The following is a 22,196-nucleotide window of genomic DNA, read 5'->3' as shown; positions in this document are numbered from 1 at the left end:
GCTGTTGAGGACATCCGAGCCACTTTCCAGTACCTGGTGGAAGGTGGCCTCGCCCAGCCCAGAGTTAATGGGTCAGCCTTTCTGTAATCCATTTAAGTAGTTTTTTGATTGGAGCTTACTGTGATGGCTTTTAGGTTAGTGGCATTCATAATAAGGCAGGAAATAAGCTTGCAAAACGTCCTCCAAGGAAGCATCATTTTCCAGAGATGGACTTGTTGTGACTCGCCGATCATTCAAAGCGCTGCCGCACAATTACGCGCGTCCTCTACGTGCGGCGCTGTCTGCCAGCCATGCAGCAGCTGCGCCACCTAAGCGGCCAGCTGAGCAGCGGCCGCTAGACTGGGACTCAGTGCTTATTCGAATGCTAACGTGTACACATGTCTTGCTTGTCAACTGACTCTGTGACTTATATGTGTTGTGTCGTTCTGAAATATATTTGTTAAACTTGACGTTATAATAATTGGCAACGAGGTAGTGGATTTTTCCTTTTCACCGTTGACCCACAGGGTTCCATGGCTACTGTCGAGCAACTATTGCAAAATCTCCTTGAACAGCAAACGCTTCTAACAGTGGCAATTCGCGATTTCGTCACGGCGTCAAATGCGGGGCATTTCTCGTCGTTGGGTGTACGTCCTTTTCCTCCCTACGACGAGACGGCGGAAGACTGGTCTGATTATGAAAAATGTCTTCAACAGCACTTCTTGGCATATCATGTCATGGACGAACAACAATGTGAGTCTCTGTTCCTTTCCTGGATTTCACCTCAAATGTATCGGTTGTTGTCGCAATTGGCTCCTTTGAAGGATCCTGCATCTTTGTCCTTTGCTGAAATGTGCTCACTTCTGTCTGTCTATTTTCAAAAGCAAATGCATGTGGTAGCCACTCGTGTTGCCTTTTATCATTGTCAAAAACAGCCACATCAATCCTATTGCGCTTGTGCTGCTGAACTTCACGGTCGAAAGTGTCAATTTGTTACTGACGTTCACAAAGAATCCTATGGCGATTCCATGGTATGGGATGCTATTATCCGGTCGGTGCCCGACAAAGAAGTTCGGCAACATGCCCTTCAGTTGGCGAATCCGACTCTAGATGAAGTTCTCGCCATTACGCAGTCTTTTGAAATTTCTCGTGCCGCTGGGGTGCAAATAGAGGTGTGGGTTGATGTTGGGGAAATACAACCTCTGTGCGCTGTTGACGACGTGTGCGGAGCATCCCCGCCGGCCGACGTGGCCACAGTGCGCTCCCACGCGCCGCCTCGGCCTAGCCGTAAACAACCCGCTAAGAAACTGCAGCAAAAACCCCCGGCAACTTCCTTCATGTCCGCGGTGTTTTATGAAACATTCACGCGAGGATTGTCCCCAACGTTAGGCTGTGTGTCACAATTACAAAAAGAAAGGTCATGTGTCTTCCGTTTGCAAATCTGACCGCATACATGATGTTCATGAACATGACGCTGATTCTGATTCTGTGTTGTCTGTCAATTGCACTTCTTCCCTTTCAGGGAAGTTATTCCTCACTGTCCAAATCCTTGGTCGAGATGTTCGCATGCAGGTGGATACCGGTTCTGCTGCCACTATATTTAATTCTCAGACGTATCTTCAGTTGGGGTCTCCACTCCTGTCACCTGTCAATCGGCAATTACGGACGTACAATAGACAGAAGATTTCTCTCTTGGGACAGTTTAATGCTGGGGTATCTTACAAATCCATCGTTCGCACTGTTCCCATATTTGTGGTCGACCAGAGCAACGCAGAAAATCTTTTTGGTTTCGATGCCTTTCGCGTTTTTGTGTTCGCCATAGATGACTCTGTCGATATTGTCTCTGATGCTATTCCTTATGCTTAACTGGATTCCTTGTCGACGACATTTTCGTCCCTTTTTTCTCCAGGGTTAGGCCATGCAAATGACTTTGAAGCTCATATCACGCTCAAACCCACTGCTCAGCCTAAGTTTTTTCGAGCTCGGCCCATTCCTGTGGCCCTTCGTGATCGAGTAAAACGGAAGTTGGATCGTCTCACTACTTCAGGGGTCTTGCTTCCTGTCACTTCCAGTGAGTGGTCCTCTCCTGTCGTTGTCGTTGCTAAGCCAAATGGTGATATTCGTCTCTGTGGCGATTTCAAAGCCACTGTAAATGCTCAATGCCTCATTGACACTTACCCTATGCCCCGTCCTGAAGAACTGTTCACTAAACTTGCTGGAGGCCAGTATTTTTCTAAAATTGACTTGTCAGAAGCTTATCAACAACTTCCTCTCGACGCTGCTTCCCGGCAGTTTCTGGTCCTTAACACGCCTTTCGGCCTCTATCAATACCAACACTTGCCATTCGGGGTTGCTAGCACCCCTGCTCTCTTTCAGCGATTCTTGGAACAATTATTGCTCCCTGTCCCTGGGTGTATCAATTACATGGACGACATTCTTGTCACTGGCTCCACCACTGAAGAACATCTTCAAAATCTCCGCACACTTTTTCATGTCTTACAGACTGCCGGTCTTAAGTGTAATCTTCAGAAATCACAATTTTTTCAGGCATCTATCACGTACTTGGGGTTTCAACTCTCTCGGGATGGTATTCGTCTGCTTCAGCAAACTGTCGCTGCGATCGATGCCCTTCCTTGCCCTACATCTGTTAAGGAACTGCAGGCCTTCTTGGGGAAAATAGCGTACTATCACAAGTTTTTACCATCTGCGACTTCGGTGGCTCAGCCGTTGCATCGCCTGTTGCATAAAAACGTGCCTTTTCACTGGTCCGCGTCATGCAATGTAACTTTCCAGAAATTGAAGACTGTGGTGAAACAGGCCCCGTGCCTGGCTACTTATCGACCTGGCCAACATCTTGTTCTTGCCACAGACACCTCTCAATATGGGGTCGGTGCAGTCCTTGCGCACCATTTTTCTGACAGTTCGGAACAACCCATTGCTTATGCCTTCAAAACGCTCACGCATGCCCAACAAAAGTATTCTCAAATTGAAAAAGAAGCTTTGGCCATTATTTATGCTCTTCATAAGTTTGGTGTTTTTCTCTATGGCTCAAAATTTCATCTTGTTACGGATCACAAACCACTTGTTTCCTTGTTTCATCCATCAACGTCACTTCCCGACAAGGCTGCACACCGCCTCCAGTGTTGGGCTCTTTACTTGTCTCGTTTCAATTATGAGATTCATTTCCGGCCAACGGCTCAACATGCAAATGCTGATGCTCTGTCTCGCCTTCCCATGGGTCCTGATCAGGCATTCGATAGGGACGAACTTTTGTGTTTCCACGTGGATGTTGCCAAGCAGCGGGTTGTGGACGGGTTCCCCATCACTGGGGACAGGCTGGCGGCTGCTACGAGTTCTGACCCTACCCTCTCCCAGGTTTTACGCTGTATTCAGAAGGGGTGGCCAGATCGCCCGTCCGCTACGACTTCTGATCCGTTGCGGAACTATTACGCTTTGCGCTACCGCCTCACTGCTAGGGATGGTGTTATCCTCCTCTCCACTGACAATGCTTCACCGCATGTCGTGGTACCTGCGTCTTTGCATGCTTTGGTCTTGCGCCTCCTTCACCAAGGGCACTGGGGTATGTCTCGCACAAAATCTCTGGCGCGCCGTCATGTGTACTGGCCTGGCATCGACTCTGAAATAGCACACATGGTCGCTGCCTGCGGCCCTTGTGCGTCACAGGCCGCTGCCCAGAAGTCGTCTTTTCCACCGTGGCCTTTGCCTGAGAAGCCCTGGGAGCGAATTCATGCTGACCTTGCGGGACCCTTTTTAGGTACTTATTGGTTCCTCGTAATTGACGTCTACTCTTACATTCCTTTCATAGTCCGTTGCACGTCGCCTACCACCGCGGCAACCACCAGTGCTCTCGCCCACATTTTTTCTTTGGAAGGCCTCCCCTCTACTCTTGTTACTGATAATGGTCCGCAATTTGCCTCTTCCGAATTTGCGGATTTTTGTGCTCGTCACGGCGTTATGCATGTCACGGCCCCGCCGTTCCATCCACAATCCAACGGTGAGGCTGAACGACTGGTCCGCACATTTAAGGCACAAATGCGGAAACTTCTGACTTCTTCTGCTGCTGATGATGCACTTCTCCAGTTTCTGGCATCTTACCGTTTGACCCCCATGGGCGACCACAGCCCGGCTGAGCTCTTACATGGCCGACAGCCCCGCATGCTACTTCACCTTCTGCGGCCTCACACCTCACGGCCGCGGGTGCCTTCCCTTGGCCGGTTCACTGCCGACGACCTCGTCTGGGTACGGGGATATGGCAGGCGGCCAAAATGGAGCCCGGACCGCATCTTAAGACACCGTGGCAGATGCCTGTATGAAATCCAGATGAACATGCGTGTTGCAGTGCATCATTCGGACGAGCTTCGGCCTCGTGTGCCAGCAACGCCTGTTCCGAATGCTGCTACACCACTTTTGGCCCTACCTGACGCTCGGGATCTTGGCATCTCTCAATACTCACAACGCAGCCCTCTCACCGTCATCGCGATGCCAGCACAAGAACGGATGCCACCAGGAGACATGCCCATGCAGCAACCGGATGACCATCCTCTGTCAGAGCAAATCTACTCGCCTCCTCCTCCAACGGATGCCGACACATCGCCCATGTCTCCTGTCATATCAACTGAACTTGCCGCAACGGGCAGATTGGTGCATGGGGCCCCAGCAGATTTGACTCCTACATCTCCTGTCATCTCAAACTGTTATCATCGGGGACACTTCCATCCGTACGGGAAGCCTCCTCCTCGAGACTTTACGGCGAGTCAAACAACGCCTATGGACGTTAGGCATCTCCAGGACACCTCCATCAAGACCAGTGCAACAATTTCAAAGGGGGGAAAAGTGTTGTGACTCGCTGATCATTCAAAGTGCCGCCACGCAATTACGCGTGTCCTGTACGTGCGGCGCTGTCTGCCGGCAATGCAGCAGCTGCGCCACCTAAGTGGCCAGCCGAGCAGTGGAAATGCTTCCATTGCTGAAGATGTTTTGCTGGGATGTCTGAGTGGATAAACAGTTTAGCAGAGCTTCTGGCAGCTCATGAAATTTATGAGGCCCACAGGAGGGAAGTAGTGTGCCTTCTAGAATGTAGTTGGTATGTTATGGATTTAACATTTTTTAACTCTTTAGTTAGTGATCATCAAATCCCTATATGAGAAACTCAGAGGATTTCAAAAGCGTGTTCTTGTGTGCAGGTGTGGGATTCTGATATGTTGTTTTTTGGTTTTATGGGGGAGTGGTGTTATATGCTGAGTATGTAAAGGCCACCTATCTGATTGTAGTTAGCTGGTGATTGTTTTGAATTGCAGAGATGGACTTGAATAGCACTAATTGAAACCAACAGTTGCTTCTGTGACCACTTGAAGTGTGGTGCTTTTATGTAACTTTTCATCTGTTGGCTTTGGATGGTTATCCTGCTTTTTTGTGGATATTATCCACAGAATTATTGGAAACCAGCTGGAGACAGTGTATTGATGGAAATGTAGGTTTCCAGTCCTGTGATTGTGTACTGGAATCTTTCCGAATGCAGCTAGTTAGCTACAGGGCATTAATTACTGGATTAGGGGTAGTGCAAAGGTGAACTGTCTCAAGGGTCAAAGAAAGGCTAGCAACCCTTATTTAGACAGATATTAATAGTGCAGAAATGCACAAAATTAAACCAGGTCTGCTGATTAATATTCCCTAGTAAGTCTTCAGAGCGATCACATAGTTCATCTTGTGTGCCACACTTCACCAAGAGTGGAAATGCCAGGTACAGTACACATCACGAAGAGTGTGCCTTAATCTGGACACAGCCATGAGTAGGACTTCGAGTGATGCCATGACCTCTCCAAGGAGGAGATGAAAAAATGTTCCAAGGAGGAGATCCAGATCCAAATATTGAACAAGCCTGTTGGCTTCATGACAAGTATCAATTTTCTTTGCAGACAGGCCTCTAATCTCATGGAATGACACATAGACTACTGTTTTTCTATTATATATATCTGTGTTGTCATGTAGATAGTAAAACAGCAGTCGAGTATGAACAACAGCTAAGTAATAGAACTGAATAAGCAGCAGCTTTATAAAAGTAATGACCTCCCATGTGCAGGTAGAAAGTAAGTGTCTGTTTGACATAGATAATATTTCCTAAAATAAATGGTCTGTTTTATTGAAATAAGATTCATTACAATCCTTGGAACTGAAAAAATTTATATTACATTGCGAATTATACATAGACGACAGCATCTTACACTGGTTTCTCCAGTTGTTTGGGAATGTTTTCAACTGACATCAAAAGGAACTCTTGTGGTACACTGATGAGAACACACCAGATGCTGGATTATCCCGCATACATTTTTTTGTCCAATAGACTTCCTCCTTCACCCATCCCCACAAGAAGAAGTGCATAGTATAAGATCTGGTTCAATGGTGGCTACTCTTAAGGACAGTGGAGACCCAACTGACATAACAGGAAATGATAGTCAAACCAAATGATAGTCTGATTGTCAGATGCGGTGGGGCAACATCTGGCATAAACATGACATCACTGATATTGCCATACGTGGACACAGGGGAGCAGATTGGGCGTGTCTGCTGAGTTTTATAGGGCTTTCGTCCGATCGCGTCTTGACTATGGTTGCACCGTGTATGGGTCCGCACGGCCTTCGTATCTGAAGATCCTTGACGCAGTACACCATGAGGGTATCAGGCTGGCCACTGGTGCCTTCCGTACCAGTCCCATCCCCAGCCTGTGTGCTGAGGCAGGGGAACCGCCGCTCGCCATCCATCGGAAACTCCTCATGGTGCGGCGGGTGTGTCAATTCCTTGCCTGTCCTACCTCCCCTGCGTACCCTACCGTTGCCTGACCGCCTATGCAACGTCTCTTTTCCAGTTGTCCCAGGGCAACGAGACCATTTGGGATTCATGCCAAGCATTTGCTTGAGTCCCTTGGTGTCGAGCGTGTGGCCCCCCAACGACAAGGTTTTACTCGCCTGCCTCCCTGGTTGCTCCAGAGGCCCAGCGTCCTTTTAGATTTGTCGGAGTACCAGAGGAGCTGCACTCCTGCGTTTGTTTTTACCTCCTTATTTTATGATATTTTAAACCAGCATCCCGACCATGTACCAGTATTTACGGATGGCTCTAAACAGGGGGATTCTGTTGGTTGTGCTGTTGTTTTCCCTGATCGAGTCGTCAAGTTACGGCTTCCTGCGGCGTTTACCATCTTTGATGCCGAATTGTTTGCGATCCTGTGGGCATTGGAGCAGATGAGATGTGTTCCCAGTCGTAAGTTCCTCATCTGTTCTGACTCCCTGAGTGCCCTTCAGAACATGCAACACTTGTACCCAGCGGATACGGCCGTCCAGAACATCCATGATGCCCTACTCCACCTGCAACGGCAGGGGAAGGAGGTTTCCTTCTGCTGGGTGCCGGGGCACGTGGGTATTCGGGGAAACGAATTGGCAGATGTGGCTGCCAAAGATGCGTGTTCCCTCCCTCACGTTGTTGCATGTGCCGTCCCCCTCCATGCTGTTACCTCCCTCCTGCGTTTTCGCGTTCTGCGTCAGTGGGAAGAGGAGTGGCAGGCAGTCAGTGACAATAAGCTGCATCTGGTCAAGGCCACCATGCGGCCATGGCGTACGTTCTACCAGTCATGCAGGCGGGATGAGGTTCTCCTCACTCGCCTCCGCATCAGGCACAGTCCCTCAACGCACGGTTTTTTACTCCGGCGGGAGGACCCCCAAATCTGCAGTGCTTGTGTCATTCAGATTACTGTCCGCCACATTTTACTTGACTGTCTTTTATTCTCTGACCAGAGGGCGGTGGTTTCCTTGCCACCGGATTTGCCCTCTATTTTACAAGATGACTTAACGACTGTAGTTAAGGTCTTACGGTTTTGTGTCCTGTCCAATTTGTTGCCTTGAATTTTAGGGAGAGGGTTTTAATGTGCTGCTGGGTGACTGGCTCACCCAGGTTTTAGGTAAGAGGTCAGCCAGTCACGATTACCTCTGTATGTGAGGATTTGAAACTGCATCATATCTGTGACTTTTAGCCGTTCTCCTTGTTCCCTGTCTGTCTTTGTCCCTTCACTGCATGTGTTCCTGTTTTTATGCGTTTGGGCACTGATGACCCCGCTGTTTAGCGCCCGTAAACCTCAAACACACACACACACACACACGTGGATACAATTGCCCCAACCAAAATTTCCCAGAATGGCAAAGTACGAGCATGAGATCATAGTGTTCAAAGAAGGAACAGACCCATACATTGTTTTGGTGTCATACCACACATCACTGTTATCTTAGGGTGTGTCACATTTTCACAATGGTGGCATGTGGAGAATATTTTGCCCAGTAATGGTAATTAAGATGGTTTACAAATCTTCCATATGAAATGCAAATTTATCACCCCAAATCATATTTGAAAACAATTAGGGAGAAACCTCTGGACTAGAATTTTCCATACTCCAGCCAACAGTAACAGTCTTATGCAGAAAGCCCTTGCAGTAATTTGGCTTCCTCAAATGAAATTCCAGCTTTATTTTAATGACATTTTGGATCATGTACTGCATTAGATCACTTGCAAGGGCTGCCTGGAGTATCAGTTCTTTTTTCCAGTTGAACATTTTCCGTGCTGGGCACCCATTTATCTGTGATATGGTTGCCTTGGGATGACCATTTCTTACACTGTCAATCATGTACCCCATAGCCAACAGTTTTGTATGGCATCTCTTGGTGGTTCTTGCTAAGCAGTGTGGAGCTTGTGTATAGTGTGCCACCATCTCTGTACCCCAGAATGTAACACTTCATGCACTGACAGGCTTCTAACCTTGACAGTCAATTTCTACCAATGCAAAGAAAAAATATCATTGATTTTAAACAAACGTAGTCATATTTATTCAAGTTTCTACATATTTAAAATAGGAACTTACTTCCACCTTCCCCCTTCTGTCCCCCCATAGTTTGCTATGTTACATTTATCCTGAGTAAAGACAGATAGTGTATAGTAGTTTAATAATATATAATAATTATTAATGCAGCTTTGAACAGTTACAGCTTTTTGTTAATGTGTGCACTCATTTGGAAGCTTACTAACAGGGATTCTTCCTGGTCATCATTCAAGAATGGAACAGATTGTTTTATACTGATTTTACTTTTCTTAAAAATTTCCATATTCTCAAATGGTTCACACAATACTGGATGAATTTTTCTTGATGAATTAAATGTAAGCACAGAGGTAATCATCTCAATGGAACTTATTATTTGCAGTACAAATTTATAAAGTACTGACAATGAATCATGGCAAAAGTATTGTTCTATATTTTAAAAAAATGGTAAAAATTAATAAAGAATTTTACTGTATGTGTTGTATTACTGCGATTTACCTTTTTCATGCTGATTGTTATAGAAGTTCTAGGATCATTTTTAATTTGTGTCAGCACTTCTCACATCTTCAGTCAAGTGAAGTGAGATGTGATGAAAATTGGTTGGTTCAAATGGCTTTGAGCACTATGGGACTTAACATCTATGGTCATCAGTCCCCTAGAACTTAGAACTACTTAAACCTAACTAACCTAAGGACATCACACAACACCCAGTCATCACGAGGCAGAGAAAATCCCTGACCCCACCGGGAATCGAACCCGGGAACCCGGGCGTGGGAAGCGAGAATGCTACCACACGACCACGAGCTGTGGACTGAAAATTGGTAATCACCTGAGAGCCTAGTCTTGGAAGAAGAAAGGAAAAAATTGGATGCAAAGATAGTGGCAATGCTTGAAGCTACAAGCAGGGTCACCAAAGCAAAGAGAACCTTGACCCAGAATCCAGTGTAATTGTGTTTGTGACTCTTTCTGTATTCTTCTATTTTCCTCCAATAATTTCCTCTCTTGTGACTGTAGTTCTGAGAGAGAACAGTTATGTGCCATTCTACTTTTTACACTCTTCTGACAATATGTGAATATATTTTTCTGTGTCTATATTGTTAATCTTCACAAGAGTTTTATTGGAGTTGTCACAGTAAAACAAACACTTTTTACAAAAACTTGATTGTTTATTAAGTTTCAAAACAGCAGTTGCAACAAGGGAGATTTTTTGATCATTTCTGATTTTTTGGAGATGATGTTTGAATTGCTTGTATAAAGCACAACTGTGTAAGTAGGAAAAATATTTTCAGGGGGGAATAAAGACATACACCAATATTCAATCTGCTTGTAGCTATCTGTCAGTAATGTGCCAATATTAAATTCAAATATTTATAAATATTATATGAGCACTGGTCACCACTCGCAGCACAGAAAAACAGGAACACAAAGATATGATACTTCTTGTGCAGCTATTGCTTAGGTATGCATGCACATACAACTAAAATTATTTGCTGCAGACAGAAATTGATTAATGAGTTTCAGCATAGCACTTGTGTCATTATGTTCTTTTACCCTTCCTGAGTAATAATACAATTTTTATTTGATCAATTTTAACCTTCATCCTATTGCATATGTTTCTTCTCACTGTTATATCAGGATGAATAAGTATTGTCTGTGGTGAGATTTATCCATGAGGAATATTACCTTCAAACAATTAACAGTCTTATGTTTTCTTAACTTTCAGTTCCTGCAAAATTCTCCACACACTTTACAAATATTACAGTACCAAAAGGAAGCACTGCTTTTCTTAACTGCACCGTGGCTGCTGACAAACCAATATCCATTACCTGGTACCAAAATAATCATGAACTTAAAGCTAAAGAAAACCCAAAAATAAATATTAAAGAAGATAATACAAGCAAAGGAATAACATCAACACTCATATTCAAACATGTTCGCAGAGAAGATACTTCATCCTTTATTTGTGTTGCTTCAAATAAATATGGGAAGGATCAATTAGAAATGAAGCTTATTGTCCAGGAAACTCCAGAACCACCTGCTAATGTTCATGTAAATAACTTCTCAAGCCGATCAGTCTCCCTCAGTTGGGAGGAGCCATATAATGGAAACAGCATCATTGGAGCTTACATAGTGCAGTATAAGAACACAACAGGTAAGCCTTGATACTATTTCCTAATAAAATGTTTCACTCAGTTGTACTTGTTTAAAAATATTAATGTGTAACACTGTGTAATTCTAGCAGTGTGTACATCTGTTAGCAGTTGCTTGGCATCAGAATGTTGTCCAGGTTGTAGTTGGAGGAGATCAGCTGAATGTTACCATCAAGGATCTGAGACCTGCACATGGTTATCAGTTCCAAATCAGAGCAGAAAATTCTGTTGGTGTGTCCAATGCAAGTGAAACAGTAACAGTGACTACAATGGAAGAAATACCAGAGGCACCACCAAGGGACATCAAGGTTAAAGTGAAAGATTCCAGAACACTTCTTGTGACCTGGAGGGTAAGGACTAAATTTAAAAACTTTGTATTCATTTAAAGTGAGAGCCAAAGATAAATAATATTTGTAACAGCAGAGAACCATCATCTTATCAGTCACAAAAGCAGGAAAAACTGGAGTGGCCCCACACTCACACAAATTCAAAATGCAGTTGAAATCACTAAACAGTATAACCGTCAAGTCACCAACAGGCACATAAACAGGACTGAGAAGTTTGCTAGCTTTCAAATGGATCCTTTTTCAAGCTAGAGTACACCAGGAGTTTTTATCACCATATTTAAATAGGTAATGAAATGCGCGTGTGCTGAATAATAAAAGGGTGAATCACAAAAAAATTCTGTATCGGAGATAGTCTAGAGGAAAGGAAATGATATACACTGAGGTGACAAAAGTCATGGTATAATGATATGCACATATGTGGATGGAGGCAGTATCATGTACTCGAGGTATAAAAGGACGATTCACATGAAAAGGTTTCTGATGTGATTATGGCTACAGGACTGGAATTAACAAACTTTGAACGTGGAATGGTAGTTGGAGCAAGATGCATGTGACATTCCATTTCAGAAATCATAAGGGAATTCAATATTCCAAGATACACAATGTCAAGAGTGTGCTGAGAATGCCAAATTTTGGGTATTACCTCACTACAGATGGGTGTAGAGTTGTCAGTGCGGACAGACAAGGAACACAGCATGAAATAACCCAGAAATCATTGTCAGACGTATGATGAACATATCAGTTAGGACAGTCCAGCAAAATCTGGCATTAATGGGCTATAGCAGCAGATGTGAGTGCCTTTAATAATAGCATAACATCAGCTGCAACACCTCTCCTGGGCTCATGACAGTATTGGTTGAACCCTAGATGACTGGAAAAGTGGACTGTTTGAATGAGTCGCATTTTCAGTTGGTAAGAGCTGATGGTAGAGTTTGAGTATGGCACAGACTCCACAAAGCCATGGACCCAAGTTATCAACAAGGCACTGTGCAAGCTAGAGGTGGCTCAATCATTGTGTGGGCTGTGTTTACATGATATGGACTGGGTCCTCTGGTCCAACTGAACCAATGGTTGAGTGGAAATGGTTATGTTCAGCTTCTAGGAGAGCATTTGCAGCCATTCATGGACTTCATGTTCCCAAACAGCAATGGAAAGCAACAGTTGTTCACGACTAGTTTTAAAACCATTCAGGACAATTTGAGTGAATGATTTGGCCACCCAGACCACATGACATGAATCCCATCAAAAATTTATGTGACATAATCAAGAGGTCAATTTGTACACAAACACCTGCACCTGCAACACTTTTGCAATCATGAACAGCTATAGAGGCAGCATGGCTCAGTATTTCTGGAGGGGACTTTCAACAACTTGTTGAGACCATGCCACTTCAAGTTCCTGCATTATGCCAGATAAAAGGAGGTCCAGCATGGTGAAAACAGTGAAAGAAAATACAACAAAGTTGAAGCAAGGGACTGAATTGATGCCAAGAGTCTGGACAGAGCAAATGATCCCTGTACACCATATCTGGACTGTAGTTGCATTTTATGTAGAGAGATGCCTTGGGTGGTGAAACAAGTACCCATTTCCATACCCTAATTTTCAGTAATCGTATATAAAAGATTTCTATAATGTTTTAAATCCATCCCTGGTCTCAGTATGGATTATTGTATACTGATGCACAGGTCTGAATAAAACAGCTCCAGACTTTAAATATAACACCAATAATACTGAAAAATTAAAAAATGGAACGATAGTCTTTTACCTGTTCCTTTGATAATTTTTTTGATTATGTAGACTCCTGGTACTGACAATTGATGTTAGGTAATACCCTTCATAAAATCAGTCTCCAGTTTCACATAACATAGATAATTAATTCAGTACTTGAGATGACGCTCTATAGTTACTTCCCAACTACAATGACAAGAAAAAGAGAAAGAAAATGACAGTAAGCATATGTTGGATGAAAGGAAAATTCCTTGTGTCCTACATTGTCTTCCTACTTCATACACTTTCCTTTCTCCAAAAGTTTAAGAAAGAAGAAATTGAAACCCACTCTTTTATTTTTGTGGATGTGTGTGTGTGTGTGTGTGTGTGTGTGTGTGTGTGTGTGTAAGCAGTCACTTTTTTGTATGTCAGGTATTGTTAATATTTATCGAATGTGAAGAAATGTTGAATTACCAAAGAGGAAGAGTGAGGGAGTTATTACATACTATATCAAGTTGAAACATATAGTTACATAGTAACAGCAGAACAGATGTATTAGATATTATTTTGGAGACAGATCAAAATGGGAGGAATCCAAATAAAAGTCATCACAACATAATAACATTTCACAAGAATGTAATAAATCTATTAGATGAAAGTAACTGCTGCTCTCTAAGTAATGTTTGCACATGATAACTTCATTAGAATATTAGAATACTACATAATTTTGATATATAGATATAAATATAACAGAGGGAAACTTTCCACGTGGAAAAAATATATCTAAAAAGAAAGATGATGAGACTTACCAAACAAAAGCGCTGGCAGGTCGATAGACACACAAACAAACACAAATATACACACAAAATTCAAGCTTTCGCAACAAACTGTTGCCTCATCAGGAAAGAGGGAAGGAGAGGGAAAGACGAAAGGATGTGGGTTTTAAGGGAGAGGGTAAGGAGTCATTCCAATCCCGGGAGCGGAAAGACTTACCTTAGGGGGAAAAAAGGACAGGTATACACTCGCACACACACACATATCCATCCACACATACAGACACAAGCAGACATATTTATTTAACATTATATATTTATTATATTACATATATTACATATTTATTTAACATTATTTAAATAAATATGTCTGCTTGTGTCTGTATGTGTGGATGGATATGTGTGTGTGTGCGAGTGTATACCTGTCCTTTTTTCCCCCTAAGGTAAGTCTTTCCGCTCCCGGGATTGGAATGACTCCTTACCCTCTCCCTTAAAACCCACATCCTTTCGTCTTTCCCTCTCCTTCCCTCTTTCCTGATGAGGCAACAGTTTGTTGCGAAAGCTTGAATTTTGTGTGTATATTTGTGTTTGTTTGTGTGTCTATATATATATATATATATATATATATATATATATATATATATATATATAAAATAGAAAGAAACATTCCACATGGGAAAAAATATTAAAAACAAAGATTCCATGACTTACCAAACGGGAAAGTGCTGGTAGATAGACACAACAAAAAAACACACAAACAAAATTTCAAGCTTTTGCAACCAATGGTTGCTTCGTCAGGAAAGAGGGAAGGAGAGGGAAAGACAAAAGGATGTGGGTTTTAAGGGAGAGGGTAAGGAGTCATTCCAATCCTGGGAGCAGAAAGACTTATCTTAGGGGGGAAAAAAAGGACAGGTATACACTCGCACACACACACACACACACACACACACACACACACACACACACACACACACACACACAAGCAGACATATTTAAAGGCAAAGAGTTTGGGCAGAGATGTCAATCGAGGCGGAAGTACAGAGGCAAAGATGTTATTGAAAGACAGGTGAGGTATGAGTGGTGGCAACTTGAAATTAGTGGAGATTGAGGCCTGGTGGATAATGGGAAGAGAGGATATATTGAAGGGCAAGTTCCCATCTCCGGAGTTCGGATAGGTTGGTGTTAGTGGGAAGTATCCAGACAACCCGGCCATGCACCAAGGTATGTATGGCCACAGGGTGATCCTCATTACCAACAAACACTGTCTGCCTGTGTACTTTCATGCGAATGGACAGTTTGTTACTCGTCATTCCCACATAGAATGCATCACAGTGTAGGCAGGTCAGTTGGTAAATCACATGGGTGCTTTCACACGTGGCTCTGCCTTTGATCGTGTACACCTTCCGGGTTACAGTACTGGAGTAGGTGGTGGAGGGAGGGTACATGGGACAGGTTTTACACCAGGGGTGCTTACAAGGGTAGGAGCCAGAGTGTAGGGAGGGTGGTTTGGGGATTTCATAGGGATGAACCAAGATCTCACGAAGGTTAGGTGGATGGTGGAAAGACACTCTTGGTGGAGTGGGGAGGATTTCATGAAGGATGGATCTCATTTCAGGGCAGGATTTGAGGAAGTTGTATCCCTGCTGGAGAGCCACATTCAGAGTCTGATCCAGTCCCAGGAAGTATCCTGTCACAAGTGGGGCACTTTTGGGGTTCTTCTGTGAGAGGTTCTGGGTTTGAGGGGATGAGGAAGTGGCTCTGGTTATTTGCTTCTGTACCAGGTGGGAAGGGTAGTTGCGGGATGCGAAAGCTGTTTTCTGGTTGTTGGTGTAATGGTTCAGGTATTCAGGACTGGAGCAGATTCGTTTGCCACGAAGGCCTAGGCTGTAGGGAAGGGACCATTTGATATGGAATGGGTGGCAGCTGTCATAATGGAGGTACTGTTGCTTGTTGGTGGGTTTGATGTGGACAGATGTGTGAAGCTGGCCATTGGACAGATGGAGGTCAACGTCAAGTAAAGTGGCATGGGATTTGGAGTAGGACCAGGTGAATCTGATGGAACCAAAGGAGTTGAGATTGGAGAGGAAATTCTGGAGTTCTTCTTCACTGTGAGTCCAGATCATGAAGATGTCATCAATAAATCTGTACCAAACTTCGGGTTGGCAGGCCTGGGTAACCAAGAAGGCTTCCTCTAAGCGACCTATAAACAGGTTGGCATACGAGGGGGCCATCCTGGTACCCATGGCTGTTCCTTTTAATTGTTGGTATGTCTGGCCTTCAAAAGTGAAGAAGTTGTGAGTTAGGATGAAGCTGGCTAAGGTGATGGGGAAAGAGGTTTTAGGTAGGGTGGCAGGTGATCGGTGTGAAAGGAAGTGCTCCATTGCAGCGAGCCCCTGGACGTGCGGGATATTTGTGTATAGGGAAGTGGCATCAATGGTTACAAGTATGGTTTCTGGGGGTAACAGACTGGGTAAGGATTCCAGGCGTTTGAGAAAGTGGTTGGTGTCTTTGATGAAGGATGGGAGACTGCATGTAATGGGTTGAAGGTGGTGATCTACGTAGGCAGAGATACGTTCTGTGGGGGCTTGGTAACCAGCTACAATGGGGCGGCCTGTCGATGTTTGGGTTTGTGAATTTTAGGAAGTAGGTAGAAGGTAGGAGTGCGAGGTGTCGGTGGGGTCAGGAGGTTGATGGAGTGAGGTGAAAGGTTTTGTAGGGGGCCTAAGGTTCTGAGGATTCCTTGAAGCTCCGCCTGGACATCAGGAATGGGATTACCTTGGCAAACTTTGTATGTAGTGTTGTCTGAAAGCTGACGCAGTCCCTCAGCCACATACTCCCGACGATCAAGTACCACAGTCGTGGAACCCTTGTCCGCTGGAAGAATGACGATGGATCGGTCAGCCTTCAGATCACGGATAGCCTGGGCTTCGGCTGTGGTGATGTTGGGAGGAGGATTGTGCAGTTTGGAACTGGTATAGGGACTGATGGAAAGAAGGATTACAGCCAGAGATGGGAACTTTAAGTGTGAGGCCTTTGGGGGTAATGCCAAATGTCAGACAAGCCTGAGTGAATAAAATATGGGAGCGTAATCTGGCTAGGGTGAAGGCATGTTTGCAGAGGGAATGTAAATAAAACTTAATGGGGTCGTTGTGGGGATGTTGTGAGGGTGTCATGTTATTAGAAGGTGGAAAGGGTAACATGAGGCTAAAGTGAAAATAAAAATATATAGGGAGAGATAAAGGTGTGAAAAAAGTCGAAAAAGTGTTGGTTTGAGATGAGCTATGTTGATCCTGTTCTGAACTTAGGTTGGTGAACAACTATGGGTACAAAGGTTAGGTAGTTGTGTTGCCTCCAAAACACGTTAAAGGGTGGAGAAATTCAGGAAAATTTCTAAAAAACTGCGTGTAAATGTATTCAGAAGACCGGTTATGTGCTGGCAGATTATGAAAATGAGGCTAACAATTGTCTGACGAAGAAAGAATAACGTATAAACCTGTGGGAAGCTGCTAAAAAATGATCGGTTGTGTGGGAAAAAACGGGAATGGAAATAAAACGAAAGTTGTTGGAAATAGCTGAAATGATTGTTTAATGGGTGAAAGGAACTGAAGTTGTGAAATACGGTAGTATTCACGAGGTTACACAAAATGTTTGTAAACTGGGAACAGTGGATTTTATAGCAGCGGTAATGTTGAAAGCATTAAAAATATTTAGTTTATTGTTTGGATGTAAATTACGTATCATTGAGTGTATTTAGGCAGGATAAAATGTATGGTAGATTACGGAAAAAAAGGGAAGATGAATACAAAGTGAAACTACTTGTACGAACAAAAAGACGACAGAAAAGATTTCGAAATGCAACAGTGACAATAACAAACGTAATTGTTGGGTTCAAATTAATGATATAAATAAAATAGAAAGAAACATTCCACATGGGAAAAATATATAAAAAACAAAGATTCCATGACTTACCAAACGGGAAAGCGCTGGTAGATAGACACAATAAAAAAACACACAAACAGACACACAAAATTTCAAGCTTTCGCAACCAACGGTTGCTTCGTCAGGAAAGAGAGAAGGAGAGAGAAAGACGAAAGGATGTGGGCTACCGCTGCTATAAAATACTCCATTCCCAGTTCACAAACAGTTCCTATCACCTGTTAAACAACCATTTCGGCTAGTTCTAACAACTTTCGCTTTATTTCCATTTCCGTTTTTCCCGCATCACTGATCATTTTTAGCCGCTTCCCACAGGTTTTAAGGTCATTATTTGTTCGTCAGACAATTGTTAGCCTCATTTTCATAATCTGCCACCACAAAACCACTCCTTTTAATACATTTACACGCAGTTTTTTAGAAATTTTCGCAAATTTCTCCACCCATTAATATGTTTTGGCGGTAACACAACCACCTAACTTTTGTGCACATCATTGCTTACCATCTCAAGTTCACCACAGGATCAACATAGCTCAGCTTCAACCAACACTTTTTCGACTTTTTTCACACCAGATCTCCAGTTGCTTTCTAGTTCTCCTTTATCTCTCCCCATATATTTTTATTTTCATTTTCATTTCAGCCTCATGTTACACTTCCCATCTTCTAATACCATGTCACCCTCACAACATCCCCACAACGACCCCATTAAGTTTTATTTACATTCCCTCTGCAAACATGCCTTCACCCTAGCCAGATTACGCTCCCATATTTTATTTACTCAGGCTTGTCTGACATTTGGCATTACCCCCAAAGGCCTCACACTTAAAGTTCACATCTCTGGCTGTAACCCTTCTTTCCATCAGTCCCTATACCAGTTCCAAACTGAATAATCTATTGCCCTCACCCACCCAATCCTTCACCTATACACCAACTCAGCCAATGAACACACCCGTCAACTCCTAACCTTAATAAAAGTCCCCAATCTTTCCTCCCCCACATGCACACCAGCTGTGCAGAGCATCCTCCTACAGGCCAACCGCAAATTAGAACAGCATGCCACCCTCCACCTCAAAAAACTATCCAATCTCCTGGTTTCCCACCTCCGGAAAGGCAACTCACTCACCCCCCACAACATTTCCAGCTAACCTCAACCTCCTCTCATTGCACACACACCCAGTCCATCCCATCTACTCAATCTCCCACTTCCAGCTCCATTCCCCCCAAAACCTCAAAATTCTAATCAACACAATCTGGAACCACAACACCCTAATTCAGTAGTTAACCTTTCCTCCAAACCTCTCTCCCAATCTGAACCATCTGTCCTATCCAAAGGCCTCACCTTCAACCCTCCTCCCAGATTCAACCAAACAGCCCTCGTCAAATATTTACTGTCCTACACTCGTACTCTCTGCTGGAAATATCACTTTGCCACGAAGAAAAATAATCCTAATCCCACTCCTAATGATCCAACTCCCCAAGACACTATCCAAATTGAACCCTGCCTGGAATAGTTCCATACTCCATCACAGCGGGACCCACCTCCTCTTCCTCAAAATCACCCACTCCAAACCTTCCAGGCATTTCTCACTTCCATCCTTGCCTCCCAATCCTTCTTGAAAAACCTTAATCCTACTCCCAACATCACCACAGCTGAAGCACAGTCTATCCGTGATCTGAAGGCTGATCGATCCATCGTCATTCTTCCAGCGGATAAGGGTTCCACGACTGTGGTACTTGATCGTCGGGAGTATGTGGCTGAGGGACTGCGTCAGCTTTCAGACATATTTATTGATGACATCTTCATGATCTGGACTCACAGTGAAGAAGAATTCCAGAATTTCCTCTCTAACCTCAACTCCTTTGCTTCCATCAGACTCACCTGGTCCTACTCCAAATCCCATGCCACTTTCCTTGACATTGACCTCCATCTGTCCAATGGCCAGCTTCACACATCTGTCCACATCAAACCCACCAACAATCATCGGTACCTCCATTATGACAGGTGCCACCCATTCCATATCAAACGGTCCCTTCCCTACAGCCTAGGTCTTCGTGGCAAAAGAAGCTGCTCCAGTCCTGAATCCATGAACCATTACACCAACAACCTGAAAACAGCTTTCACATCCCGCAACTACCCTCCCGACCTTGTACAGAAGCAAATAACCCGAGCCACTTCCTCATCCCCTCAAACCCAGAACCTCCCACAGAAGAACCCCAAAAGTGCCCCACTTGTGACAGGATACTTTCCGGGACTGGATCAGACTCTGAATGTGGCTCTCCAGCAGGGATGCAACTTCCTCAAATCCTGCCCCGAAGTGAGATCCATCCTTCTTGAAATCCTCCCCACTCCACCAAGAGTGTCTTTCCATCGTCCACCTAACCTTCGTAACCTCTTGGTTCATCCCTATGAAATCCCCAAACCACCTTCCCTACCCTCTCGCTCCTACCCTTGTAACTGCCCCCAGTGTAAAACCTGTCCCATGCATCCTCCGACCACCACCTACTCCAGTCCTGTAACCAGGAAGGTGTACACGATCCAAGGCAGAGCCACGTGTGAAAGCACCCACGTGATTTACCAACTGACCTGCCTACACTATGAAGCTTTCTATGTGGGAATGACCAGCAACAAACTGTCCATTTGCATGAATGTACACAGGCAGATAGTGTTTGTTGGTAATGAGGATCACCCTGTGGCTAAACATGCCTTGGTGCATGGCCAGCACATCTTGGCACAGTGTTACACCGTCCAGGTTATCTGGATACTTCCCACTAACACCAACCTATACGAACTCTGGAGATGGGAACTTGCCCTTTAATATATCCTCTCTTCCCGATACCCACCAGGTTTCAACCTCCGCTAATTTCACGTTGCCGCCGCTCATACCTCACCTGTTATTCAACAACATCTTTGCCTCTGTACTTCCGCCTCGACTATCATCTCTGCCCAAACTCTTTGCCTTTACATATGCCTCTCTGTGTGTGTGTGTGTGTGTGTGTGTGTGTGTGTGTGAGAATACGGCTCAAATAGTTGTGTTAATTTAAATGCGATTCAACCATTACATCATAGTCCACGAGTCCAGCAATGAAAACCTTTTTATTCACTGTGTAATTAAATTAAGATCAAAGTACAAACTTTCTTTATAAGAAGAATTTAAAGGGTGCCAGTCAAATATAAGCAGACGCTATAATCACAAAGTCTTGGCGATAGATTTTATGTATTAAATCTTCTCAGTGTGCACTGGCCAATACCTCTGTTTCCATCATGATGTAAAATATGAGATACGTTCCAATGTACTCTGTGATCTTCAAGTGATCATGTTAGCAGGATAATTGGTATTCATTTTTGGCCATTCTAAAACACTAACTTATGAACTTCTAGATGTTTGTTGGCATCATCAAGTAAATGTTGATAGTGCAACTGTGTCTTTATTAATGAAAATACTATGACTTTGGTTGCCAACTACTTCTCCCTAGGAATTAAACAATACAAAAATCAAGCATGAAATAACAACAGTATTATGAAAAGAATAGTTTGTTACTCGCCATATAGAGGAGACGTTGAGCCGCAGACAGGCAAAACAAAAAGACTGTTACGTAATTTTTGCTTTCCTAATGAGAGAAGAAATCTGTGGGTGGTGGGGATAAGGTGTAGACTAGGGAGGGGAGGGTGAGGGATAGCAGGGTGGGGGTGGGGGAAGGTGTAGTGCTGCTTGTGGAAGCATGCACGGACGTGGCGGTGACAGGGTATGGCTGCTAGGTGCAGTGGTGAGCTTGAGGAGGGTGTGGGGAGGAGGGGTGGAAAAGGAGAGAAGTAGAGGAGGGGGAAAAGCTGTCAAGACCTGGAATGGGAGCATGGAAGAGGAGATAGGTGCATGAAGGACAGGGATTAGCAAAGGTTGTGACTGGGGAGGGGGGGGGGGGGGAGTCCACGGGAACATAGGACACATTGCAGGGAGAGATTTTGCCTGTGCATTTCAGAATTTCAGAAAAGCTGATGTTGGTAGGAAGGATCCAGATGGAGCAAGCTGTGAAGCAATCACTGAAATGAAGCACATTGTGTTGGGCAGCATGTTCTGCAACTTGGGGGACTAGTTAAAAGACCTTCTCTCCTTCTCCTAGTCCCTAGAGTGGAAGCAGTTTCTCATCACCAACCCTACCAATCAGACTCAATGCAGAGCCAATGTTAAATCCTGCCTTACTCAGTCTACTCCTCCAGTCAATCATGATCTATCCCCACTGCGCCCAAACACCACCTGTTAACATTCAAGGATTTGTTAACCTCAAACCTTGCCTCACCATCATTCCCCTAATCCCTCAACATGGAACCTAACCTTTCATAATGCCACACCACCTAAAAACTGATCCTAACCTACTGCCTGCTGACAAAGGCTCCACCACTGTGGTTTTGAACCACAGAGATTACCTGGTCTCT

At 44.1% G+C, this 22,196-nt stretch overlaps 1 protein-coding gene across 1 annotated transcript in view; it reads left to right on the top strand.

Annotated features, from left to right (window-relative positions):
* Positions 1 to 22,196, top strand: part of LOC126234823 (Down syndrome cell adhesion molecule-like protein Dscam2) — a 299,567-nt gene that overhangs the window by 94,148 nt on the left and 183,223 nt on the right. Inside the window, exons 5-6 of the mRNA XM_049943568.1 lie at positions 10,578 to 11,006; positions 11,113 to 11,354. Of these exons, the coding sequence (XP_049799525.1) occupies positions 10,578 to 11,006; positions 11,113 to 11,354 (671 nt within the window). The remainder of the gene's footprint in view (positions 1 to 10,577; positions 11,007 to 11,112; positions 11,355 to 22,196) is intronic.

The sequence above is a fragment of the Schistocerca nitens genome, chromosome 2 (assembly GCF_023898315.1).
Source record: "Schistocerca nitens isolate TAMUIC-IGC-003100 chromosome 2, iqSchNite1.1, whole genome shotgun sequence".
NCBI lineage: Eukaryota > Metazoa > Arthropoda > Insecta > Orthoptera > Acrididae > Schistocerca > Schistocerca nitens.
Note: the sequence above shows the minus strand (reverse complement) of the source record. Positions and strands in the feature narration are given on the sequence as shown.